At 40.8% G+C, this 27,201-nt stretch overlaps 2 protein-coding genes across 3 annotated transcripts; one reads left to right on the top strand and one right to left on the bottom strand.

Moving 5' to 3' along the window:
• The first annotated feature begins 1,939 nt into the window (after window positions 1-1,939).
• On the top strand, window positions 1,940-9,451 carry LOC128303915 (uncharacterized). Its single transcript, XM_053041002.1, has 6 exons — window positions 1,940-2,272; window positions 2,352-2,388; window positions 2,530-2,610; window positions 2,701-2,846; window positions 2,912-3,088; window positions 8,146-9,451. The coding sequence occupies exons 1-6, from the start codon at window positions 2,220-2,222 to the stop codon at window positions 8,669-8,671; spliced, it is 1,020 nt and encodes a 339-aa protein (XP_052896962.1). The 5' UTR covers window positions 1,940-2,219; the 3' UTR covers window positions 8,672-9,451.
• A 2,760-nt stretch (window positions 9,452-12,211) lies between these two features.
• On the bottom strand, window positions 12,212-26,672 carry LOC128301291 (germinal center kinase 1). 2 transcript variants are annotated; one of them, XM_053037690.1, is made up of 9 exons: window positions 25,428-26,672; window positions 20,454-20,549; window positions 19,894-20,022; window positions 16,957-17,466; window positions 16,735-16,880; window positions 16,441-16,639; window positions 15,731-16,357; window positions 15,488-15,660; window positions 12,212-13,368 (listed from the first exon to the last, which is right to left on the bottom strand). In XM_053037690.1, the coding sequence occupies exons 1-9, from the start codon at window positions 26,112-26,114 to the stop codon at window positions 13,326-13,328; spliced, it is 2,610 nt and encodes an 869-aa protein (XP_052893650.1). In that variant the 5' UTR covers window positions 26,115-26,672; the 3' UTR covers window positions 12,212-13,325. The 2 variants fall into 2 exon arrangements, with proteins under 2 accessions (XP_052893650.1, XP_052893651.1); XM_053037691.1 differs by lacking the exon at window positions 12,212-13,368 and adding an exon at window positions 13,386-14,906.
• Between the last annotated feature and the right edge of the window lie 529 nt (window positions 26,673-27,201).

The following is a 27,201-nucleotide window of genomic DNA, read 5'->3' as shown; positions in this document are numbered from 1 at the left end:
CAATAACTGTAACCGCTTCTATCGATCACTTTACTTAATGTAGGTTTGGCGCTATATTATATTATACTTAGAATAAAATAAATTATTACAATAAAATAATAATAATCCTACATTTATTGAAGATGACTAATCGGTACAGAGTATCGATAGTTTGTCGCGTGATCTTACTTCGGGTAGGCGGAGCTCTAGCAAGGATCAATGGAAAACTAGATTTTATCGTTATTTTAGAAGTTCTTTCGTAACCTTTGCTGTTCATGGCTTTGCTCGTTTTCGGCTTAAAACTTTTGGACAATTTTATCCAACTGGAGATATTTCTGAGGATGTATTTTGATTGGTATTGCGATTTATTGAATGAAAAGCTTTCAGGGATATTGAACGGTTATTTAAAAAGGCATGCTAACATTAACCCAGGTTGAAACCGAAAACCTCTTTCATCTTCCTCATCATACAATTTCCTTTTTCAGCAACGAATGAAGAATTCATTATTGCTTATGTATTGACATTGACATCCATTAAAACCGCCTCAAACCATTAAACCGTTGAAATGATATTTATCAATAAAAATTTCTTTCTGCTTTCTTTTTGGCAATCAGATGCTGTCCGTCTCGATTGACATTTTAGTTTACCAATTCCTTTGCTAGTCAACATTTTGCTAGCAGATCCGACTGAAGAAGAGATCACTTTCCGATCGATTTTCGTGTTTAGCTTCTATTACCCTTTAAGGAAACGTTAGCTATAGCTTATTTTTGACTTGTGTGTTAATTAATTAATTAATTAGTTTAAACAGCATCTTAAGAAAAGAATCATTTAGACCATACCGCGTGACCCGATGGGAACTAAGGATATAAGGAAAGGGACGCCTTCCAAGACGATGATAGTATTTTAAATGCTATTTTTTCTGTATTTGGAGGATATATAACGCTTCATATTGCAAAACTACTTAGTTCCAAAATGGAGTTTGTGGCTAATCGAAATCAGTTACCTTAGTGTGTTTTAAGTGACTATTAACTATTTAATAGTTATTTTATGAAATTTTGTTTTTATGTTAATTATGTTTTGTGTAATGACTGGAATTGGTTTCTATAAATCAGGGAGAAAATTCTTGATACTTGTAATACCACAAAATGAATGATATTATTGAAATTCAATTTTGTCCTTACTCACCGTGACTTTCGCCTATTGTTGATCAGGCATTTTCCTACAAATGGCACCAATGGTTCAAGAAAATAATCATCAACCATTTTCCTTGCAAGATAATCCTTTTCGCAACAGCACAACAAAGAACCCATCATCGCGCTGACCGGCCGGTGGATACGCGCCACAAACGTAAACAAAGCAATGGCGCCTGCGCACACAAAAACGCAATTCTGCTATGCAAGGGGTTACTCGAGTCAGCTGTTTGCCGTCAAGACCAGATTCGTTGCTTTTTCAACACACATTCTATCGTTTCGCTTGCGTGAAACAAGTTTTTCTGTTGTATTTTTGCTTACATTTCTCGTAACTTGTGCATCAAGTGTGATTTTTGAGGCCCACTGCGTGTGATTCAAGTGTGGTTTGCCCTTCGAGGGACTTGTGAAAGGAACACGGGGTAAATATTTTCCCAATTACTATGTCATGCGTAACCATCATGCAGGAAGTGCGAGCGAGAAAGAGCGAACCACATAGAACGAGTTGTTGAATTTATTGATCATCGTAGTAGGTCCCGCATTCTCATTTGTTTGTTTGACGTTTGGCCCGTGAGGTTCGAATGTTTAGAAGATTGTTTTGTTTCTTTACTATTTTCTGGTGTGAAAAAATCCGCTTTGCAAAGAATGAATTGATCATGAATCATGTAGTTCAGTGGTAGTGCAGAGCAAAGAAGTGTTTTTGTACAGAAAACGAGTTATTTCTACGCGTGTGGAGCTGTAGTGAAGCCGTCAGCAAGGAAAACAAAGCCGTCACACATATCACACACCCATGCATCAACAAACAGAATGACTCACTACTTGCTGACCTACGATGGACACTGGTCCGGAAGCGTGTCCATGTTTGTGTTCACTTCCGGATAGAGACCAGACCGACCTGTAAGCTGAAGGCCTACCCTGTATGCGTTCCAGTTCTGCTGCACCGTCGTTTGAAGATTCATCACATGATTGCGGGCTGCTGCAAGGCACGGCAAAGGCGACGGAAGTGGGAAAAGTTCCATTTTTCCCGTACGAAACTTCTGAACCCGGTGCGAAATGGGCAACTGTCTCAAGGGATGCCTTTCCGACAACGCCGATGGAGGGATGAGGTAAGCATGAAGCGGTGTAGGTGGTGTTCTGTTCAACATTCTTTTTACATTGGAACGTTTGCAATGCATCTTTTCCCAGCCGCACACGGACGAGTGCAAGCGATAGTCAGTACGAGGTAAGCAAAGTGCAAGCTTTATCAACGTAATATCATCGTCCCCATATACACCGTTCCATGGTTGCTCCATTCCCACTCCACAATGCTCCCACCCAATGAGGCAAGAGTGACACAATTTAATTAAAAATCCATTTGCCACAGATCCTGATCGAGGGAATGCAAGGCACGGACGGTCATCAGGATGGTGGGGAATTGCACGAAGCAATAAAAATCAAATCAAATGTAAGTGTCCAGGTCCAACAGGATCGTTCCCAGACCAGCAGACTGCCGACGTTTCCGCTTATGCTGCTCCCATTCATCTGCTGCTTTCAGAGAAAATCAAACTTTTTCAACAAGTTCTGGACGAAAACGAATGTGGACTACGCAAGACTGAACAAAGCAAAACACAATAATTTTTCGAAACGCGCTACCAACGCTGGCAGCAACGCAAGTAAACATAATCAACATCCAAAGTCGGGGTAAGCAGGGAACATAAAGCTTATAGTTTCATTACAAGCATTCACAAGTATATTGCAAATTGTAGATTGGACATTCAACTGCAGTGCCTCGATGCACATTCTTTGCTGCTCGTGTCGAAGGATGGCCATCGGAAAACGAACGCCAACGGTTACAACGATCTGCAAACGGACCAAACTTCCACGCCCGGTAGCTCGATCGATTTGGAGTGGGAAAATGATTACGGTTATCAGCATAGTCAGTGGTAAGTGATGAAGTCTCCACGCGTTTTGTGGTGCGTACTTTCAAAAGCGTGCATGGTGGAGACGCCTGATACTTTATGATGCGTATTGATAATGGGACAATTAAGTTGAATTACAGGGTTTGGCAATAGATAGGATACGGCGTGCCCAACTTATGGAATCGCGCAAACAAATAAGATAAAGCGTACCATTGATAGGGAAACGCGAAACAGTTTAAGGTATCGCGTGATATAAATAGGGAATCGCGTGCACAATTTAGTGAATGCCAAATTTGCCGACCGGTATTGGAGCTGGGTATATATTACCCCGGTTGAAGAGTTGAAATTTAAAAACAAACATTTCAAATTAATGTTGCATGAAATATCGAATTTTGGAGGTACAAAAAAGGGATGTAAAATATTTTTTGATAACAATAGAGCATAAAACAATTGATTTTCACCGACAAGCAACAACATTTAATAACATATACAACTAAAGCATTCAAAAATTTGAATTGGATCTTTCAAACATTGTATGTATACACAGGATTTCAAAACACGGGTATATGCTGTCGTTAGGTAAATTCACGGGTATTGAAAATATTTAAAATTGGTCTAGCAAGCGAAGCGTCTAAAATTACCCAGTTAAATCCAAGTGTGCAAAACAATAACTTGTATCCTGCGTTCAGTTTTCGATTTAACACAAATCGTGCGTTTATTTTTGGTGTCGGTTAACATACTTGTAAAGGTACGTATTTGCGTACAGCGACTAAAAGATGCGAAATTTTAAAACGCTCTTGCATTATTGGTGTTTCAGGCGCTAGGGTACAACAGGTATCATTTCCTACTCGCTTAAATGTTGTGACTAGCAAACTGCAAGCGGATAAAGTAAGTTAAAATAGAGCTACGGACCGCAGCAACCGAACTCTGACTTACAAGTGCAAGTGCAAAATGCAGGCAGTTCGATTCAAACGCCCCGACGACGAAAAACCACGAAGATAGAGAGCGTGTGGTAAAGGCGTATGAGAACGGAGCAACGCATGCAAATATTAGCTAAATGCTAATCATAAAACTTCAGGCAGTATATGGGATAAACCAAAAGTACCAAACAACATAGCAGATCGACGCCAAGAAACGTGGTGGCAACAGGCAGAAAGTGTTGTCGCAAAAAGCCATAAGCGATGTTCGGAGCTGGATCAACGACGAATGTACGGTGACGCTGAAAACACTCGTCGAAAAAGTATCGGAAAACCACGGTGTGCAAGTTTTCACTACTACTATTGCGAAGTAAATAAAAGGCTTCAACTACTCTTTGAAGATGGTTAAGCTGATCCTAGAACGGCGCAACTCACTGCCAACAATCGAAGATCGGAAATTATATGCTACGCAGTTTTACGAAATAGCTCGGAAAGTTCCGGACAATGGCCTAATCTACCAGGATGAAGTGGGATTCAACGTCAGCATGCGCACGCTTAAAGGATGATCAGCGAGAGGAGCGGCGGCCACCATCACCGTCCCAAAGCTAAGGACTCGGAACATATCCATCATATGTGCCATGTTGTGAGTTGGTTCTTCAAAAATAATATTTATTTGTTGTGTTGTGCACACCAGAAGCCGAGCGCAGGGCACTCATCAATAACCCACCGTTATCGGTAAATGAGTAGCCTCGGTTTGGCGATCATTAGAATGACTACGCGAGGACACTCTCATTAATCACATTAATGATTAGGTAATACTATGGTTACCACCATAGGAAAGGAACCACCACGGTCAGGGAACTGCCCGATTCGCAGGACTAACAACTCCTCAAGCCTCAGAACCTATGCCGGATGACCCGTTAGGACATTTACGTCAGCGAGGATATGTGCTGATGTTACAACAAGCCTAAAGCATAAAATCAACACATTTCGTCTCTTTAAAAGAGTCGTTAGTTTATTTACTAAATTATTTACACATTAAATCTAGCATCTTATTACCTAAACAATTGTCTAAAACTTAATCTAAAATTTCTTCTCCTCTCAAACACCGGAACATGTATTGCCACATGTTCGAGATGTAGCCTTCGCAATCCTGTGTGCTTATTAGGTTGGAGTCATTCCTGATCGCTTCCATCAATTGATCTTCATTTTCAGGACTTTTTCTTTTCACAAAGTTTTCCATTGACTGAAAAGATTTTCGATTGGGTTAAGAAAACGTGAGTAGGGTGGTAAATATAGAGGTTTGTCTTCATCATTTCCGATAGCGGATCTTACGGTAGCTGTTTTATGGAAAGCCACGATATCCATCACCAGATAGGTTCTGTGGGTATCTTTCGAACGCAGTGTGTGCTTTAGTTTTTCAATGAACTGTACGAATAGGTCTCTATTCACGGACCGCGTATGTGTGGTGTAATGCAGCACGCCGTAACGATTCATGGCACATATGATGGATATGTTCCGAGTTCTTAGCTGTGGGACGGTGATGGTGGCCGCCGCTCCTCTCGCTGATCGTCCTTTAAGCGTGCGCATGCTGACGTTGAACCCCACTTCGTCCAGGTAGATTAGGCCATTGTCCGGAACTTTCCGAGCTATTTCGTAAAACTGCGTAGCATATAATTTCCGATCTTCGATTGTTGGCAGTGAGTTGCGCCGTTCTAGGATCAGCTTAACCATCTTCAAAGAGTAGTTGAAGCCTTTTATTTACTTCGCAATAGTAGTAGTGAAAACTTGCACACCGTGGTTTTCCGATACTTTTTCGACGAGTGTTTTCAGCGTCACCGTACATTCGTCGTTGATCCAGCTCCGAACATCGCTTATGGCTTTTTGCGACAACACTTTCTGCCTGTTGCCACCACGTTTCTTGGCGTCGATCTGCTATGTTGTTTGGTACTTTTGGTTTATCCCATATACTGCCTGAAGTTTTATGATTAGCATTTAGCTAATATTTGCATGCGTTGCTCCGTTCTCATACGCCTTTACCACACGCTCTCTATCTTCGTGGTTTTTCGTCGTCGGGGCGTTTGAATCGAACTGCCTGCATTTTGCACTTGCACTTGTAAGTCAGAGTTCGGTTGCTGCGGTCCGTAGCTCTATTTTAACTTACTTTATCCGCTTGCAGTTTGCTAGTCACAACATTTAAGCGAGTAGGAAATGATACCTGTTGTACCCTAGCGCCTGAAACACCAATAATGCAAGAGCGTTTTAAAATTTCGCATCTTTTAGTCGCTGTACGCAAATACGTACCTTTACAAGTATGTTAACCGACACCAAAAATAAACGCACGATTTGTGTTAAATCGAAAACTGAACGCAGGATACAAGTTATTGTTTTGCACACTTGGATTTAACTGGGTAATTTTAGACGCTTCGCTTGCTAGACCAATTTTAAATATTTTCAATACCCGTGAATTTACCTAACGACAGCATATACCCGTGTTTTGAAATCCTGTGTATACATACAATGTTTGAAAGATCCAATTCAAATTTTTGAATGCTTTAGTTGTATATGTTATTAAATGTTGTTGCTTGTCGGTGAAAATCAATTGTTTTATGCTCTATTGTTATCAAAAAATATTTTACATCCCTTTTTTGTACCTCCAAAATTCGATATTTCATGCAACATTAATTTGAAATGTTTGTTTTTAAATTTCAACTCTTCAACCGGGGTAATATATACCCAGCTCCAATACCGGTCGGCAAATTTGGCATTCACTAAATTGTGCACGCGATTCCCTATTTATATCACGCGATACCTTAAACTGTTTCGCGTTTCCCTATCAATGGTACGCTTTATCTTATTTGTTTGCGCGATTCCATAAGTTGGGCACGCCGTATCCTATCTATTGCCAAACCCTGTAATGTGTGTCATTGACATTATTGAATTTGGTATCGTTTTCAGTGAAACATTTAAAAAATTTAAACAAATGAGAGCACAGTCAAGTTCGATAATCTGATAAAGTTCGGATACACTACATAAATTCTATGAAAAATCATACTTGTGTATACAGATGCTAACAAAATGATTTTAAAAGGTAATACCTTTTATTGCTTCAACAACTGTTGATTAATTTTTTAGGGATTGTCAACTGCTTTTTTGTATATTGCAGTTATGAAGGATATACAACTTTACAACAAAACATTAATCAAATTAGAGAATTCTTTCGGCAAGTGCTAACTAACGACGAAAATTCATGACAATCAGTTCACACGTTCTCGAGCAATTGTAACTACTGATTAGCAATATGGTATTTTTTTAACACATGCTTTATAGCCACTTATACAATTTTTAAATGACGACAATTCGGTTTCGACTGCGGTTTTAAACATTTGATAATAATATGAATTTTTCACCATACATTCATACACTCATGAAAACTTTAAAAAAGCATTTATTTTCGGATATGCATATGCTAACTCTAGATCCTCATTCTTTGACCAAAGTTGCTCATTTGATAATTGCTGTGCTCTTATGGATAGATAATTTATTTTCAATTATTTATTTACCAAGAATTACTGTATTCCTACTAAAAACCCTGACATCGACAGAGGTCTTATAATAATCATGATTAACATAACAAATTGCCCTATGAGTGCGTATAATGGCTACTATCAATTAATTCAAAACTCACATTTAATCAATTAGCATTTAGAAAATGTTTTACTTACGTTTGTTTTATAATACAGATTGTTGCGTCCAGCAACAAAGGTCACGTCCAGCAACCGCTTCTCTACAGCAAAGGCTTTTTATTTACCAATAGCTTTTTTAACACTGTACTTTTTATTCTTAATAGAGAGTGTATAGGTGAAAAGAGGGAAGAGTTAAAAAAATTTCTATTCTTGGCCTAAGCTGGTATTCGAAAAGGCCCTAGCTGTCCCTGCGCGTTGCTTTTATCTGCACTCTCTCCCGTTTTCCCTGTACGGGAATACGGAGAAGAACGCACGATCCTGTTACGCAAGCGCCACCTAGCGTAAACCTACTGAACGAGGCTGCTGTTGGTTCAAATGAACCGTTGCTCGCAACACAGATGCTTATTAAGCTTATTGTAACACATCTTCAATTAATTGTACTTCACCAATGTTTGCTTAACACACGCTATAATTTCAGGTTATCTCAAGAAGACGATCAAACGGGACCTTCACAGTTACACAGCTTCCCCGCTTCGGTTCAGGAATCTGTGTTTAAAATTGAAGAGTGGTCCACACTAAAACGAAGCAAGGATCGCATCAACGCACTGCGCAAACTGGATCACCAGCAACCGGTGCACCAGGCACAGAGCAGTCAATTGCATCTGACGTCCAAAAACTCCACCGGAAGCGAAGACGTTACTGGCTCGCTCGATTGCATTCATCCCGTGCAGAGTTCTCGCCCATTTCCATCCTTCGAACATCACGCGGCAAGTCTCACGCGCGTGGACAGAATGACGCACGGTGAATCGTCGGATCTTTCCCACATATCATCCACACCGGAGGGTTCACTCGAATGGGACATCGATCAGGATCGACAGCTAAAGTCGGAGAACGAATCGTTGGATTACGACACCAAGGAGTTGCTGCTGGAGATTGAACAGCTGAAAAATCGCGTTCTCAACGAAACTGGAGCAACGCTGAAGGATGATCTACCGAGCAGCTGATCGCACAGTAGAAGCGGGGATGATTTCGATGATTGATGGTTTGGACAGGAAACAGTTACAGCTTATTTCCCGGATGAATTGGATGAAAGATGGCCGAATCGATGAAAATAACGCTGCATAACAGATGCATCATAGCCTAAGCCTTGTACAGTAGAGTTCCAGGAGATGGATATATTTATTGTGTGTTTGTATGAATGTATTAGCACCAACGTGAAATGTGTAGAACCGTACTAAACGCTAGTGAATTCCGAAAAGTATTTATTCTAACATCGTTACACAACCAATAGCCGGTAGGTTGTAGGAGTGCAACCAACTGAACAGTTCCCGTTTGCACGGTTTAAATCCCGTTTTTAAATACATTCATCTTCTACCCGGTTGGTACGTTTCCCAGCGACGGTTGGACACATTCTGTTCTCGTTACCCACCGTCCGCTGGATTTCCACCTCAGTTCGTTTATCGCTTTTCCTCTAGGTACAGTGTCGATCTATTTATACACATATGTGCACACACACACACACGCATACACCAATTTATATATAATATAAATATAGAGCATCGTTGCATTTGCATTTTCGTTTATCTTCTTTGTTTGTAAGCAAAACTAGCCACCAATAGTAGCGTCACGGTAACTAGAGTGTCCTTCCAGTTTTCCGATATAGTTGTATTGTCGTGTTAAAATATTACTTATTTTATATATTATTGTAAAATGCTAGATTAGCAGAACAGCAATCGAAACTCACTAGCGGAACAACAGTAACAATGAAATGTGCATTTGTTGGCCTCTGTTGTACGGAGTGCAAAATTCATACTATTTAGTGAATGAAATATATTATACATAAATGATAGAAAACTTCAAGTAATGTGATCGTTTTTATTTTGTTGTTTTAATTGGAACTGATGGTAGAGGTTTTATGGGACCATATTAAAAAGCACCAAATGTGGCCATTTATGGTCAACTGGTGGATGGCCAAAGTTGTCAATACTAACGATTTAAACGTTATCGTAGCAACTTCTTCTAAGCAATTGGTGCCACTATCCAGCGGCGGATCAAACGGTAGGCGGTGTTGTAGACGGTCGGCTAGGGCCTCGCCATGTCGGGGGCCCCAAGAAATATGAGTAGTGGCCCCTGGCGAAATTTGAAGTTGGGACAAAATGCCCCGGAACCGGCCTGTTTTGTTACTTGTAGTACCATTCAAACGCATTAGAGTATTTTGTCATCTGCAACAGCGGTATTGATAAGGCCGATAGTTTAAACAGCATAGCTTACAGCAAAATGCTTACAGCAATTGCAAGCGCGAGCCAAGCACTGCAATGATCGATCAGTTTCCCTAAAAGAAAACCAACTTTTGATCGTCACACAAGGCAACATGTATCCTACCTTGTGGGCAATGGGGCGTATTATTTCGGTTCATCCTGGCAAGGACGGAACAGTTCGCGTAGTGATGCTGAGCACAGCATCCGGTAAACACATCGTACCGGTTTGGCAATGTTATGTGCTCAGTCCAAATGTGCTCAGCAATTTGGATAGGAAGATTGGCACTGGCACTGAATAGCATGTAGCCACAAACCATGTTTGCATTTTTTTACTTTAATGGTTGTCAGTGATAACAAGGCAAGGCACATACCCATATACACCCATAAATTCAATTTCTTTGGTGGCCGGAATGTGAGAATTAAGGTTTATAAAAGAACATTCCTCTCACATTCCTATCAAACGCATTAGAGCGAAGGGGGAAAAGTCGAAACGGATCCTGCATCTCTTTCGTATTTTGCGCCATTCCGTCCGTCGTAACTGCTTCAGAAACGATGGAATTTTTGGTTTCTGACACCAAGAGAGCATCCAAACGAAGAGGTAGCACAAATTTCAGTACCACGTGGTATCATTTCATACGGTTGTACCCTTCCCTCTACTGATCATAGCGCTTGATCCGTCAACTGATCTTCCATCTCTTTCCGTTCGTCCAAACAGCACAGTGCGTACCATAACTATACCATAACAATGTGGAATATTTATGGAATATATTTATGTATGGAATCCTTTCAAACCCCCGGACATTTCATGACGACAAGAGATATGAATATTGCAAAATAACCGAACAATAAGCAATGAATAATGTCTTGGGAAATAGTGTCACTCCATGTTTCCTACTCCTAATAATTAAAAAACTTACCTGCTGTACAGTTATGACACGCACTATAGAAACTGGATGGATAAAATGAGACGGAGGATTCTCGCCACAGTACCTGAGCTATTTACTCTATCGATCGCTCTCCGGAGAGGGCCCTTGTTTGATAGTATGTGTAACTAATAGCCAATAGTAGAAGATCTCTCATTTTGATGATTGATCAATAGCATCAAAGCGAACGATAACGTGAGTATGCGATATCAATATGTTATGTACAAACATGGCGGATCCTTGTGCGGATCAGATTGATGTTATCTCCTTTCATGGATGCTCTCTTGGTGTCAGAAATCACAAAACCGGTCGCTTTTTGGTGGCTCCGATCGCTTGCGCGGAGAGACTTCGACGAAAGGAAAAGCGCTTTAAAATAATATGCAATGACGACTGAGATGATCGTGTGCTCCTCTAGCTCTTGTAAACTGGACACTAAACAATTACGGTGATTAATTCTTTCCATTTTGCTCTCTGTTGTCCCCCAACAAAGATTGTCATCAAGAAGAAGAATAACCATGTGGGAATGTGGGAATGTGGGAGGCAAACAGTACCGAGTTTGCCTGCGAGTCAATCTGCTGATATATGTGATATGTGATATTTACATCTATTGCACTGCTCTTTATCCGTATCGTCGTATGCTGAGCGGTGTCCACGTCTTTCGGGCACCGGCACAGCTCAGCTCGTCGGTATATTCTCAGTACATAACCGCATGCAATTATGAGGCGCGATCGGCATCTGCTGGTGGCGACACTATCTTCCAAACGCTTTTACGTACGTACGTGTTTATATGAAATATTTTGTGGACAGTGTTTTTGTGTGTTTATTAAAAGTTTATTTAATAGTTCGATCTTCGGATTCGTGGTTGAGTTGAGAAAAGCGATCAACGGCGGATCAAACGGTAGACGGAGTAGGTGGTCGTCTAGGGCCACGCCGTGTTGGAGGCCCCAAAAAATGTTTGTAATGCCCCTTCTTACTGCGCCTTTAGCTTTGCCTCATTTCAAGGGTCTCAATGCCCCCCAAATTCATCGTTTTTTTTAAATGCCCCATTTATAATTCCGCTCTGGGCCTCCAAGCGGATTGATCCTCCACTGCCTGTTATAGATCAAGACTCCCAACACTGGCTTACAAGATTTAATTTTCTTGGGTAATTAAATAAATTTTAGTTTTAAAAAAATATCTTTGACGTTCAATGTTAGTTGAGAATAAATTGATCATCGCTATTTGCCATAACTCTTTGACAGAGGCAGGCTTATTATCTTTCTTAAAACTAAGACAAGAAATAGGTAAAAGGTCATGCCGCAGTTTTTTACATACAATTTCATAATAACGTAAACAATGAGAAAAACCATGCGTTTGAGTGATTCTTTTAATAAGTTATTTTATTGTTTCTTTTTATTTCTTGTTAATTTTATTTGCTTCACGGCTCTTTCATATTTCATTCCCCTTGCTTCTAGTTAATTCCTTTGCTATGTCTAGTCTCTCACTATGAAACATTCACATGACGACGGGGGTACGTGTTGGTGAGTTGTATGTGTGTATGTGTGTGTGTTTGTGTGTATTACATGGTGCAAACAACTATGTATACTTCATCTGAATCTTCTTTTCACGCCATTCTTATGCACAATCTATACATTCATGATGCACGGTTTAGTCCACCCTCACATTACGTCCTGTATTTTTTCCCACCAAAAGAAACCCTCCTAAATTATTATCATATATGCCTAATTCGACATTTCAAGATGTGCTGCTCGAGGAATAGTAGTAAGACCTGGTAGCTCTTTATATTGTTCCTTTCTCATTTGATATCCGACATTTTCTTCCTTTTAATTGTTTTGATTGATGTTTTTTTTTGTTTCGCATCTTAAGTTCACACTTTTTATCGCCCGTTTGATTGTTTTCTTGTGTAATGGTCAGACGAGAAGCTAGAATGTGAATTTAAAAAATAGTTTGATACAACCAATTTGTTTTTAATTTTAACGAGTTTAGCATGTTGATCAACGAATCAACGGATCTCTTCTTACGGTTTTCCACATTCGTTAACATCTGTACCTAGTTTAATTGATTGCCTATTTCCAAACCGTAATACTACGCGCCCGCTAGTTCCCGGTGCATTCTGATTGCGACTTAAAGTATCTTGTTTGCTTTAATATTTTGATGATTTTGTTACACCACTCGCACTTTTACACTTTGTAGAATCATGTCCAAAACTTCCTTCGCTTGATGCTAGTTATGTAATCAAACAGGAACATTCAACTGGATTCAACCTTCCGCTGTTATGTATTTTAGCATTTTAAAACATTCACAATACCGCGAGCAATGTCAACAAAAGCCGGACAAGTTTAAATCACGTCAAATTGTGACACATTGGATAGCAAACAAAAGTATACTCATTAATCCTAGGCACTACTATCTGCACTTTAGTATGACAAAAAAAACAGCCCTGCACAGACAGGATAACGACAGACAAAACAAATGTCCTAGTAAAGTACGGTCATCTTGGAAGAGTTACCGGAAGCTCGGCTACGGGAGGAATGGAAAAAAGATGAAAAGTAGTAAAGTATCGAAAACATTCAAGTGTACAGGTTGAAACCATTCTTTGTAAAGGTTGGATAGTTTGGGAATTAGATGATAGTATTTCAAAAAGCTACTCCAAAACAATCACGCCTGTTGGTACCGTATAATATTACCAAAATAGTAGAGCAACTAGAATTGGTTCGTTTTGATCTAGATTCTGGAAAGATTCATACCACTGTGCCAGGTTTTACAATCCATTCGCCAAATATGTAAAGATGAGTTTCAATCTCAGGTTCGAATGGTAACAATGTTGCTGTTTTTTGTTAGCTTATCACATAATATAATACAACAATATCAAACACAAATGTACACAATTGATTGATGTTGATAACTGAAACACAACTAATTCTATTCAATTAAACAATCGACAGCTGGTAAATTTACATATTAAAGAAATATACATTGCATATACAGTGCTCAAACAATAATACGTACAACAAAAACTAAATAACAAAATCGTTTTACTCAGTGGTGCTTGAAATTAAGTCAGTATAAATATTCAAAATAGTTTAGCAAATTATGTGCGACTGAAATAGCTAGTGATACTGTGTCGTTATTCTCGAATGATTGCGTTTGAAATTTACTGTAAGGGAACACGTTTTTATACACGATTATTTTGTGGGACCATCGATCGAATCATGTTAGTGGTTCTACGACATTTCTTTCATCAGCTCATGTGAGTTGTGTTCTTACTTTCTAATTAGCAAAAAACAGTTAATATTGTCATAAACCACCGCACTGTTGTGATTTTTTCATTGTGACCACCTCACGACGTTCTGTTAAACATAGAGCTCAACCCCTACACTCTCCGTGTTTGATGTTTACAGTTTCAGCAAGCTACACAACACACACCCGTATAAACTGCGAATTGATGGGTTTCATACTTTTTATTGGGGATACACCGTAACATAGCTTTAGAATTGTCACTTAAATATTCTAATCATTTCACACCTTCAGTACGTCGTTATCCTTTCCATTTACTCTTATTACATGTTGTTCAATCTTTCTTATTAACGTTGTATCATACTATGCACCGACAGTGCAAATAATTGTAACGAAAACAAAAAAAACGGACACGTTAAATCGTCGTCCAACCTTTGAACCTTTGTTATGGGCCACGCACAATTGAAATTGTTATGGTAGGGTGGTAGTAGCCGTTAAATTCTTAACAAAACAAAATAAAAGCAAAACAAAATTAACTCAAACGTCTACACACTCTTCGTACAATCCCGGAAGAATCTTGTGAACAAGACGGGAACACAAGAAATATTACACTGATTAAACGGCACGCTTTGAACTGGGTTAGTTCATGCGACTATGACTTGCCTCCTAATGGATTTTATTTGATTTACAACACATGAATATAATGTTATATAGCTGCCACAAGAAACAGCATCAACGATTGAGCTTAATTTCCCTCTTTGAGATACGAACAAAAGAAAAACAGTTACGGGCTACTAGTTTATCGCTTTATCCTGGGTTCACTGAAACAAAAAAAAACAAATCAAAGAGTAGGAATTGCTCAATGCAAAGACCAACAATACAATCGCATTAAAACCGAAGACCAATGTATACATCCAATGTAGTGTACAAGTAACACTCATTTGGTTTGAAATTATGTTGCACATTGTTAGAAGAAACAGCTTACGCTAAATTAGTATTACTTTGAATCGGATTTGGGAGGAAAATTAGTCAGTGAGCTCATTATACAATCACGGTAAGTTCATGCGAAACCCATGTCACCAGTGCAACAGTAGTACTGTGAAAATATACTACATTTGTGTAGAACCACAAGATCAGTTCCAGAAGTTGTTTTCGAGAGCGGTTTAATTTCGCATTAATTGAATAGAAAATCATCATTATACAAAAGTTACAAATGTTGGGATTTGTGTACACTACGTTGGTAAAATATGTTTTTGTTTTCTGTTTTTTTTTTACATACTAGTAACAAACGAACGATTTAGCACTAGAAAACCATTCCATCACCATCATCACATCCACACCAATCACGCCCGTTCCGGATAGGGATAGTGGTGCTCCGTTAGCGCATTGGGACAGAACCTACCGTGTCACTTTGTCTATAAGCGTATTGATTCGCGTCTCAGAGAAACCGGGCACGAGCTTGTGGATGATTTCCTTCACAAACAGATCACTCACGCCCGGACTACTCCGTTCGGCACTCTCGAAGGCTAGCCGTAGGTCTCCCATATCGGAGCCGCTGTTGTAATTTCGCTGCATCTGTAACAAAGAAAGCGAGTTATAGAAAGGTTATAGTTCGTACACCAAAAAACTAAACCATATTACTCACCTCAGATAGAAGGGGGAAAATAATTGCCTTAAGGCATCCACTGTTTGTCGATGTCGTCGTCGCCGACGTTCGACTCGAGCTTTTGCTGGAGTTATTATTTACATTCGTAATACTGTTGGTGCGCGAGTTGCCATTGCTGCCGGTATTGTTGTGGCTCGGCGAATCCCGTTCGCGTCGCAAACTGCTGCTGCGTTTCTCGTTTTCATTGCCCGTTCCGCCTAGGCTGTCGGAGGCGACGATTTTTCGCTCTTTGTTTTCCCGATCCTTTTCTCGATGGTCGCGATCTATTCGCTCGCGATGATCCCGATCCCGTTCACGGTCACGCTCCCGCTCGCGATCGCGTTCCCGTTCGCGGTCCCGTTCCCGCTCACGATCCCGCTCTCGTTCCCGTTCCTTCTCACGATCCTTTTCCCATTCTGAATCACGCTCCATCCGGTGATCCCGCTGTTGCCGTTCTAAGCTCGCTTCCTTCTCCTTTTGCAGCTGCAGAGCAGAGATTTGATTTTGCAACTCGCGCTCCTTACGCGAATCCACTATTATTGGGCTGGTGTTACTGTTGTTGGTGGCATTGTTGGCTGCAATCAGTGTCGAAGATGACTGATGCGATGGCGATGAGGACGTTCGTGGCTAAAACAAACAAACAAACAGGTTAAACGGGTGTAAACAAAATTTAACATTTAAAATCATTGCCCTTGCTCATGCCAACTTACCTGACTTGTTTTATGCTGATTCAAATTGTAATCCCTATCACGGTTCGAGCTGACTCCGCCGACGTTGCTAGTACCATTGTGTTTTACCGGTGAACCAAGCGGGTCTTCCATCACATTTTTATTAAAGTTATTAAAATTCAATCCCTTCACCGTCATTATCCACGGTTCATCGAGATCACTATCCTGTTTTGAATCCTCACTGCGAAAATAATAAGTGAAATGTATGCACATTAGGAAAAGTTCTAAACCATTATTAACTTCTTTCGCATGAGCAAAAACGATGAGACAACTTACGAATCCGAGTTTTCTGATTCCGTTTCGCTTTCTTCGCCTTTTTGAGACTTCCATTTTTTGTACCGATCGATTAAATCGATTAGGTATGAATTTTTCTTCGCCTTCTTAATGAAAGGAAACTTTAGCAGCTCCTTCGCCGTTGGTCTCTGAAATAGCACAGCAGCAAAATCAATAGAATTATTGCATTGTTGCCACCACAAACTGGCTTCGGTTTGGGCTTACATTTTCTGGATCTTTATTTAGGCACGCTTCGACAAAATCTTTGAATGGCTTCGTATAGCTACCGGTTAGCTGAGGTGGATTATTCTTCGGGATGAGAAACAATACCCGCATCGGATGTAGCTCGGAGTTGGGTGGTTCCCCCTTCGCCAGCTCGATTGCGGTTATACCTAGCGACCAGATGTCGGCTTTGGAATCGTACATGGACTGCTTTATCACTTCCGGTGCCATCCAGAAGGGTGTGCCGACGAAGGTATTGCGTTTGGAAGTGGTATTAGTGAGTTGTCCAGCAACGCCAAAGTCAGCCAGCTTTACGTCGCCCAGCTCGCTCAACAGCACGTTCGCCGCCTTGATGTCTCTGTGTAGTTTGCGCTCGGAATGCAGGTAGTCCAGACCTTTCAGTACTTCACGCAATATGATGGCGATGTGCATCTCTTCGAAGAGGCCCGCTTTCATAAGGTCTAGGGCGGATCCACCTCCAAGATATTCCATGATGATCCATAGCTTGGTGCCCTGTATTGCATTATTTAAAAAAAAGCATATCAATCATACAAAAATGAAGCTGTTATGTTTTTTTTGAGCGAAATAAAAGCGGAAAAACGATAGAAAGTCATAGAAAAATGAAAATAACTTGTTTTTTTTTTTTCGAGCGCGAGTATAGTAATAGTGCCTGGCTAAAGTTTCTCTAGCAAAAAAAAAAAGCATTTGTCTGGCTCATCGAAACGGAACCATGCATCAGACGGTACAATGTGTTGGATTCAGCCGCATGTCTGAGGGTATATGGCTACCTCACACGCCACCCATACCATGTATCTTTCAGCCGGATGCAATTCCTCTCGTTGCAAACCTTTATTGCACGGTGAGGCGGAAAATTTAGTCCATTGTTTGTATCTGCATATGCATCCCTAAATGATATGCAGCACTGTAACGAGTGAAACATCTTTCGCTTTTCTTTGGCAATGAAAACGAAATCTCGCTATCAATTATGAAAGAGGAAAGTGGTATCGAGACACATTAAAGCGATAGTATCGAACAAGCAAATGCGATCGTTTGCAACAAGCCAATTGGAGAAATTACATTTCGAATGGGCGACGGTGTGGAACCATCATAATTGTGCATGGTTTTCCACAATAGCATGGCATGTAGAACGATATTTTTGTTCGATGATGTGCGACTCAGTAAAAAAAACATTGCATCTCGTTGGGCAAATATTGAAGCCATTTTTACAACTTATTACTACAAATTTTAAATGGAAAATTCCGCGTGATATTAAGTGCTATTCGTCGTAAGATATTTAAACATATTTTCATACATGACCATATGACCCACTCTGCGTGACATTGCGTTCAAACATAACGAAACAGAATAGCGTGTATAATGTACTAAAAGAAAGTAATTCCAACCGTGACATTTACGGATGCCGAAAGCTAAACCAAACGGCATACGCTTTATGTTATGCTCCCCAGGTTCGTGACTATGTTTTGCGTCGACAACGTTAGTGATCCAGTGTGACCAACGTTCAACCCTAAATCCGTACAGTATCTACGCGCTGCATGAGTCATATCCGCGCCTTTACTATCGTCCACAAATGGGCATGTGCGCGTATTATGGATTGGTTGGGGTGGATTGCACAGAACACATTGGCAAAAACCGTTCCACCTCTCAGCGTGGTCGACTTGTATCGCGACTGTGGTGCGATTTGCGGTCATTATTAAAACAAACACGCACATAGCAAACCATGTACGAAGTTGAAAGGGTCCCGTTGTGTCGTGCTGATTTAGATAACACCGATTTCACCAACTAGACCCTCTGCATACGGAAGAAGACACTTAAAATACGCACTATGTCTACAGTATTGTCACTTCAAAAGCTCAAACATTATACTCCCAACGAAGGAGAGCAATGTACGAGTCATGGCGCCGTGTTCTGATGATACGTATTCTTTGATAATTATGCATCTCTGTTCTACACAGAACTCTACTCTACTCTCTAGTACCATGACATCAGCCACGTCCTATTGACATTCATTCCACACCATTGACAATGTTGATGACGAATTGGGATACGGTTTAACGCATAAGAAGATCTAACGATCGTTTGTATATTCAACAGGCTTTCAAACCATTTGGTTTTTCATTATTTATGGCAAACTGTTAGACTGAACTGAACAAGGCTTCATTTTACTCGAGATGTGATGGGCTAATATTCGGAAAAAATACTTCGATGTGTTAAGAAGTTTATTAAGCATATTGCCATTAAGCATTGCATAGTATAACATGAGTTTATGAATTTTAAGAAAAAATAAATGCTCACTCCATCCAAAAAATTGCAGATCGCTTTTTAAGCTATTCGTCGCGAAAGGGATTATCAAATGTGTGAAAAATGTGGTTTAATTAATTTGAAAAAATGGCGTCCAATAGTTTAATTTTAATAGGAACAGAATATCATTTTGACATCTTGTAAAGATTAATACAAAATAAATGAAGCACCTGAAGAACAAGAAATAAATCACACATTCCCATTCCAAAAACTAAATAAACATTTAAATTGGCAAACTCAAAAACGTATATCCGTGAGTCAAAATGACATTATTTGTCAATGAATTTTGATTTGCTAATTTTCATGACCAGATGTGAGGACTTTGCATTTGTTTACCGTTCCGTTAACTTCTACACTACTTGACTCGAGAAGCCGGATATAGTACTATATACGGATGTAAAGAGTGATCGATGAGTAAAAGCAAAGGCTTCTTGCCAAAAGACGGATGATTAGATCACTATCACAAGAGTGACGGCAAGTTGGGAAGGTTGCATGAGGTAGGGTCGTACCATGACTTCATGACTATTGACGTCCACAGCAGTAAACTTTATAAATTTGTAACTTTTTACATAATCAACCATCCTTAAATTAACCTACAATGCAATACTCATATTAACCTACCTTAAGATATGATCCGAAGTATTTGGTGACAAACGGCGAGTCACATTGTGATAGCACCATAATTTCCTGCTGAATGTCCTCGATTTCATCTTCAGCTTCTTCGAGATCAATGATCTTGATTGCGACCACCTATTGCAAATCAAGAATAAATAATAAACAGGAAAATTAAGTAATTGAATACAATAGATACGATTTAGTACCGGAAGGATCTTTACACCCAAGACGAATAATCATTATGTGTCCATAATCGAAAACTTTAAAGTATGTGTATGCAAACTGATGTATTTAATGCTAGAAATGAATTTCGATGGCACAATACGCAGAGAAACATAAATCTGTCTCGCTGAGAGCAGGCAATGGAGTAAACTAAATTTAATACTTTAAATTCGATTCGAATGCTAGCGTGAAGGCATTTCCTTGTCTGTGCTGCTGAGGACAAGTACGAATGGTGGAGTGACATTTGTCACCGATAAACTATCACCAGCCACAGACACTCCAGCTTCGTTCGATGGCCAAGGGTGAGACGAAGGGACTTTTGTGAGGTTTTCTTCTATTCTTACCTGTTGTGTTCGGTTGTCAACACCCTTAAATACTTCACCGAAGGATCCTTTACCGATACGCTCCTGTTTTGTGAAGATAAGCTCCGGGTCGACTTTCTGTAGAAAGGAAGAAAAGGAAATGGGATATTAGTACCGTTGTCAATATACTCAGACTCGCTTCGTCTAGCTAGCAACGACCCACTTAGCCAGTCTCGTACAAATGAGTACGATGTCTGTTAGCGGAGTAACCACCATCGTTTCCACTAGCTTCATGAATAGCTACAGGGCTCTTAGACAAACAATAACGAAACGACACAAGCACTGTTCATGTTGCAATCCTTCTCCCCCGGTGCTAGAAGTAGTGAATGATTTAATTAAAAAGTTTCAATTAAAGCTTGATTCGTTTAAACGTCAAGCTGTAAGACCACCGCACGGAACCGGACTTCCTCTATTTAAACAAACACGCCGACAATACGATACAATGTTTACTACTGGTACAAGAAAGCTTAGAGAAAATTGTACATGTGCTCCAAATGCCCGCTTTCTTGGTACAGGTTTAAAGTTATAACTTTATAGAAGGAGCTTTCATGGAACTTTTAATTTATACCATGTCACACAATGTTGTTCAACGTTGAAATTATGACATTGGTAATCGAATTATAAACAAACACATAATTGATTACGCAGTCTTAACTCATGCGTACGATTTATTTATCAAAACAAGTTCGTTTACTGTGTCTTACATAACTTAAACTATTCAAGAGAACCATTTTTCATTCGCCGCGTTCTAAATTAAACCGTAGCTGAATCACTCACTGGCCTCTCAATTCAGAATGTCGAGTGAAATCGCTCGGAACCACGAACGGTCATGTATTGAACCAAGAATTAAAGTTCCTTTTCATTGAATAAATTGGTGATCCAACCGTTCAGAAAGGCGAATAGAGATCCATTTCTCACGTAGAGTAAAGTAAAGTGGTTAGCAAAGTAATCGATTTTGACATTTGTGCTATTTCGGGCCCATCGCCTACAAATACTAGTAAGAATCGAGAATGACGTCACATTTTCTGCATTTTGCCTTCTTCATAGGCTAGGAAACTGTAAGAAAACCAACGCTTATGACTCGCCACTTTCTAACGCAATGCTCAAAAATGCATTAAAGCGCGTGCCTAGCTTAGTACGAAGGAGAGACAAAATGTAGGAGTTCAACAATGCAATATTCCATCCGCAACCCACCCTCTTTGCGCCCTTTTTCCATCCCTTGCACCGTGGACTGAAGTTGTGCATCATCGCAAAGCTTTTAGAAGCAAGAAATTGCCAACAAGAAAATGGGTACGGAAAAATGAAAGTTAAATTACCTCTAATGGGTGTACCGTGGTTCGACCGTGGCGTTTTGATCGACTACACATTATTAAGTCACGTTGTCTCCTTTCTGCCTTTCGTCAGAAGTTTGATACTCGAGTGCACATCGAAATGGATGACGCTAGGGACGGATCAGAGATTTATTTTACATAAGCCAGGCACGGGAGGTTTGTGGTTTTCGGAACAATCTACGCTCCTGTGCCTAGCCTAGCACTATTTGCTCGAGAGAGGTGTACACAAATTAAACCGAACGGGGCCTGCACTGGAAAAGAAAAACAATAGAGCCTCATAAAGGCACTGTATCCCAGGGAGTGGTTTGCTGTACGCTGCGTGCTTTACATATGCTTCCTTTTCATGACACTCGCCACAGCTGATCTGACACGAGCGACGACGGTTCGGTTACGGAGGCATGCAATTACCATCGCTCGTAGGCCATTCCTAGTACACTACCGCCTTCGAAATTGCACAAGCAATCATACTTGGTGCGGGGGGGCATGACATCTTGGTTACGTTTATTTGCCATTGAACAGTGTTTCTTCCATTTCGACCAGCATGTGCTGATTCATACCCAGCATTTAATCCGTTCCGTGCTGTATAGCATAACTTATGTGTGTCAGCAGGCCAGGTTAGGTAATTGGTATTGGAGGTAGACGGAAGGAGAGTCGCCACGGGACGAGTAGATGACCAGAAATCAAGCCATGGCGACGCATTCACGCGAGCCCTTTCACTGTTCAAGGTTTTGTCCAAACGGTACACACTAAGGATAACGATCAAATTGCTCATTGTATGAAGCATTCGACGCTTACTTTTGTACGAAAGAAGTGGTTCTGTGCAAACCGAACTTTTGTGTCATTTTTTTTTTTCATTCCAAATTTATTATTTCCATTTATCGATCTTTGAACAGTGTGAAGAGAGAATATATTGCTCGGCTATAAAATAAGTATCATGCAAATACAAAAATAAACACAACATTCACAAAATTCTATTTAAAACGTCGCACAACTGTCGTGTGTTCATCTTGATCGCGTTCTACTCCCGCACTTATATAGGTGGCAAAAACAAACGTTTCCCTATCTTATCATGTGTCACTAGCCAGCCACCAATTACATTACAAATTCCGTGTAGCGGTGTTAAAGACACGTTTCGAGCGTAATATGTTCCAAACATGATAAAATGCTACCAGCGATACCATCGGAATGCAAGTGACGTTTTCCTAGGTGTCTTATCTTGTCCATTCGCAGGCAGGAATCACGGATGGATGGGCTCCGTTTGCCGTTGCCTTGGACCTCATTTTCTAATGATTTCCTTTATCTGAAAGTTCTACCAAAGTGGTAGAAACAATTTGTAGATTGACCTTTGAAAAGATTGATGTTGTGTGTTCTCAATTTTCGGAACGTAGTTTTGCCCCGCACATCAATTAACAATTAAGCAGCTAATTATGTTAATGAGCTACAATTCTACGCTGGTATGCTGCATGGACTAAAACTAACACCAAAGAAAATTTGTATTCGACGTGAGGGGGTTTTACAAGATGGAAGTTTTTCATGTATAAATTTAATTTTTCAACTCGGAAAACCCTTTAATTTAATTTAATCCATTTACGGAAGAAACAGAATGCTCAACGATGTAGCATAAAACAAAAAACATACTTTTATTTTTCAATACGACAGACGCCACACTTAAGCCGCATTTGTGAGCAAAACGTTCAAGGAACGTGGTTTTCACGTATCGAAATCCCAATTTCCGTTGAAAACCATCACAGCGATCGAATATTAAGCGGTGCGGCGGCTCTATACCGATTAGCAGCAATGCTTCCGAATCGGAACTCAGTCGTAAAAAAAAGCGTGGATCCATGCGAATGATTTTCCGTTCCAATCGGATTCGTGGCATTCGTTGCAGCTGCCGCTGCTAGCGTATTACTTTGAGATTTGTAAGATAAGTACATAGTACCTGGGCCACAGCAGGAAGGGAGCGAGCGCGCACACCGAACACGAATCGAAAAATAATGCAAAGAGCGAAATAATGATGAAATCTTCCGTTAGCATAATGTTCGCCGCCGAGGGAGAAACATGAAATGGAAAATCACAACTTTCGATACACCCTGATCCCGACAAAAACAAATCGCCATCCCCACCACCACCTCCGCCCGGATTTGCTACGCCTCTGCCAATGCAGATTGTCTGCGATGGGCGTTAGGTTTTTCCATCCCACCCCTGAAAGGGAAAGGCCCATAAGGCAAGCCCGAAAAGTGAAATCAGTCGTGTTTAGAGTTTCGCGTTTTTAGACAATATTAGACATAATTCCTTGCGCTCGGTAAGGAAAGTTTACCGATTTCAATCCACCAATGAACAACTCTCCGAGATTCAGGCAGGCAAAGCAGGCAAAGGATGCACACAACAGCACGGGCAAAAGGAAAGCATCGATAAATGCGAGCGTAAAACGAAGCCAAAAAAAAAACACCTAAAAAATGCGCCTAATGTTTTTACTGAAAAGTCCAATTAAAATCATTTCGTTCGCATACAAGCCGGCAAAACGTTTAACACATTTCGGCGTTGCTTCACTTTTGCCGCACGTTATGGGTGCGTTAAAAAGTATCGGAAAATTATACAGTTTAAAAGAAGCATTAATACAGATCACTAATTACTACCCTTTGCGAAGAGAGTAGGACCAGAGAGTCTACCGGGAAAAAAAGGTAACGTTTGATGTGAGCAAGTAAAAACCACGTCTTCTCTTACAATCCCGCTTGCTGTTTCGCGTGGTATCTGTTGCACAATTTAAAACCGAACGACGGCGTAGAGCATACGCAAACCTTACCCAGCTGACAAAAGGGCAGGTAAATGTTTTAAGGATTTTTGTTCTACATTGCCGACGATGAAACGTGGTTGCCGTGAAGGTCTCATGACTTTCGATTCTGCCAATTCCATCGACTTTTCTGAGTGCGGTTGTCCCCACCACTCTACAACCGTTCGCAGTTTTCGTCTATGAGAATACCATTTTGCACCACTGCCGCAAAAGGTTACGGCTGCAAACAAATCAATCTATCAGCTGAGGGAATCGATTCATTGCAAATTTTAGATGTCAATTCTTCATTTAAAAAATGCATATGATCGATTTTTAATAATTGAGAAGCATAATTAAATTAACCAAAAACTTTATTCACTGAACCCATTTGTTAGTGACCTTGAACGCATTTTTCGAGTGACTATAATCTGTTTTTAACTATTTGGTGATAATAACAACTGTTATTATGATAATAACAACTATAAATAGTTGATAAGTTGATAGTATTAATAGGTGATAATAACAAATGTTATTAGGGGCGGCCCGTTGGCATGATGGTAGCGGAGCCGGTCTTCACACGAACGACCCGGACCAAAATCCCATCCGGACCAATCCCTCGTAGCAAGCAAGTTCAGCATTTACTACTATTTAAAAAAAAACATTGGATTTAAAACATTGGATTGAATGACCCACACCCAAAGACGGCCATTTATTCAATTAATAATCACATATAGTCCACTGTTTGAATAGTCTTTGTCTTTTCCTCTGTGTGTGTCGTTGGTAGCAGCATGTAGTGCGCCACTGAGCACGACAACCTCAAGATCCAATTAACCAAGACGAAACCTTACAACTCACCAGTTCTTCCGGTTGCTGTAAAAGAGCACGACCTCCACCGACGCCTTCACCAGCGTGACCTACAGGTGATCGCGGTCCCATACCATGCTGATTGTTGTTGCCGTGGATCACCAGCGGAGGTGGCGACCGTCCGCTGCCGTTACGCGTTTGGTGTGGCACAAAGTTCGGTGGTAGCGAGTGCAACTGCGGACTACTGCTGCCACCGTTGTGATGCCCGTTGCTCAGCTCGTACATCGATAGGGGACGCGGAGGCTTCAGCCCATGATGGCCCGCCGGATGATGGGGCTGCTGCTGCTGGTGGAGATGATGGGAATGATGGTTGTGGTGCGGATGATGGTACCCATTGCCATTGTAGCTGGCACTCGAGATCTCCGGAAAGGAGGGCGCCTGCGAGAGGGGCTTCACGTCGTAGTGTTGATAGCGGTTACCGCCACCGTCCACGCCTCTGCCACCACCATTCCGTTCACTCGCACCGTTCTGGGATGTGGGATGAGGCAGACTGTAGGAATTCCGGTATCCCGGTTGATTCCAGTGCGGATTACTGGGTAGAGTTGAGGCCGTACCGTTGCCGGGACCGCCGTACATCGGTGTCGGCTGATGATGATGGAGAGTGTTCGGACCGTGTTGCATCGCGGCAACACCAATGTCCCTCCACATCTTGCGCGCACGTTCCTCGTCGCGCTTCATGTGCGCGGCAATGCTGTGCCCTCTCTGCTCGGCTCGAACACTTTCGCGCTTTCGTACGTGCTCTGATTGCTCAGGATCGTGTGCTCATGATCGTGGGCTCCAACTACACGGTTCGGTTGACTCTTTCAACCACACGATGCAATTCGCTCAAAACAAAGATGCGTTCATCGGAATTTGTAAGGCACTTTAAGCTGCAGCATGCTAGCTCACTCGAGACACTGCGCCACTGCAATGATTTGTGATACGTATGTAACCTGAACCTTTGACACTTCTCGTTGGCACTTCGCTTGTACCTATGTACCTATACGGTACACCTGTTGCATGTGTAAAAAGCGTTGAGGTAGTTACTTTTCACTTCACCGATTCGTCTTCAAGAGCCCTTGATGTCTTTGGTATGTCATTACAGAAATGTCAGCTAACTTTACGCACCGTTTCACTGATTAGATTAGTTACGGGGGGGAAAATACCGTTGGATTAGGCGAAGCGTGTTAAGTGGACGAAGCATAGTGAAATATGAACCCTCTTGCGAGCTATAGAATTGTTTTGTTCTCTTCACTCCCTGGTTGACTGATGTAAAGTACACTTCGGGAATTTTGACCGGAGTTACAGTAACTTCCATAGCAGAAAGCAAATTCGTTTAGAGGCAGATATGATAATATGCTAGTATGAAAGATCACGTGATACAGTGAATAGACGCTTTTCCGGAATAAAAACAAAGATTTGAATTAACAATGTTGGTTTTACCAAAAAGTTAAATGCGTAAAAGCTTCAAAATATAATATCCAATATTTTCTAGCAAGTGACATATTTTAACCTCTACAGTCATTTATTATCTCAAATGGAAGTGTTTTTGTATGTCGTTACACCGCTAATTGATCCCAAAAAATCGTTAAGTTAACGCTCTAACCGTTTACCCTACATTTCTTGTTTTTATCTCGATTTATTACAACCATTCAATGAAACTCGCTGTGCTCTGCAACCAAAGCTCAGCCTAAATAGGCACCTGGCGTCATCAATCAACAATCTGTGTCAGAAACAATGAGCCTCAAACCCCGTGCCCGTAGAACAAACGGCGAAACAGTTACAA

The sequence above is a fragment of the Anopheles moucheti genome, chromosome 3, assembly GCF_943734755.1.
Source record: "Anopheles moucheti chromosome 3, idAnoMoucSN_F20_07, whole genome shotgun sequence".
NCBI lineage: Eukaryota > Metazoa > Arthropoda > Insecta > Diptera > Culicidae > Anopheles > Anopheles moucheti.
This window is presented reverse-complemented; position numbering and strand designations above follow the sequence as displayed.

Bases quoted from the DNA above. Each gene is read 5' to 3' on its own strand.
- LOC128303915 (XM_053041002.1), top strand. From the start codon at position 2,220: ATGGGCAACTGTCTCAAGGGATGCCTTTCCGACAACGCCGATGGAGGG. The intron at 2,389-2,529 runs GTAAGCAAAGTG...CATTTGCCACAG, and splicing joins CAAGCGATAGTCAGTACGAG to ATCCTGATCGAGGGAATGCA. The intron at 2,611-2,700 runs GTAAGTGTCCAG...TGCTGCTTTCAG, and splicing joins CAATAAAAATCAAATCAAAT to AGAAAATCAAACTTTTTCAA.
- LOC128301291 (XM_053037690.1), bottom strand. From the start codon at position 26,114: ATGAAGCGCGACGAGGAACGTGCGCGCAAGATGTGGAGGGACATTGGT. The intron at 17,467-19,893 runs GTAGGTTAATAT...AATGCAATACAG, and splicing joins ACTTCGGATCATATCTTAAG to GGCACCAAGCTATGGATCAT. The intron at 16,358-16,440 runs GTAAGTTGGCAT...TGTTTGTTTTAG, and splicing joins ATCAGCATAAAACAAGTCAG to CCACGAACGTCCTCATCGCC.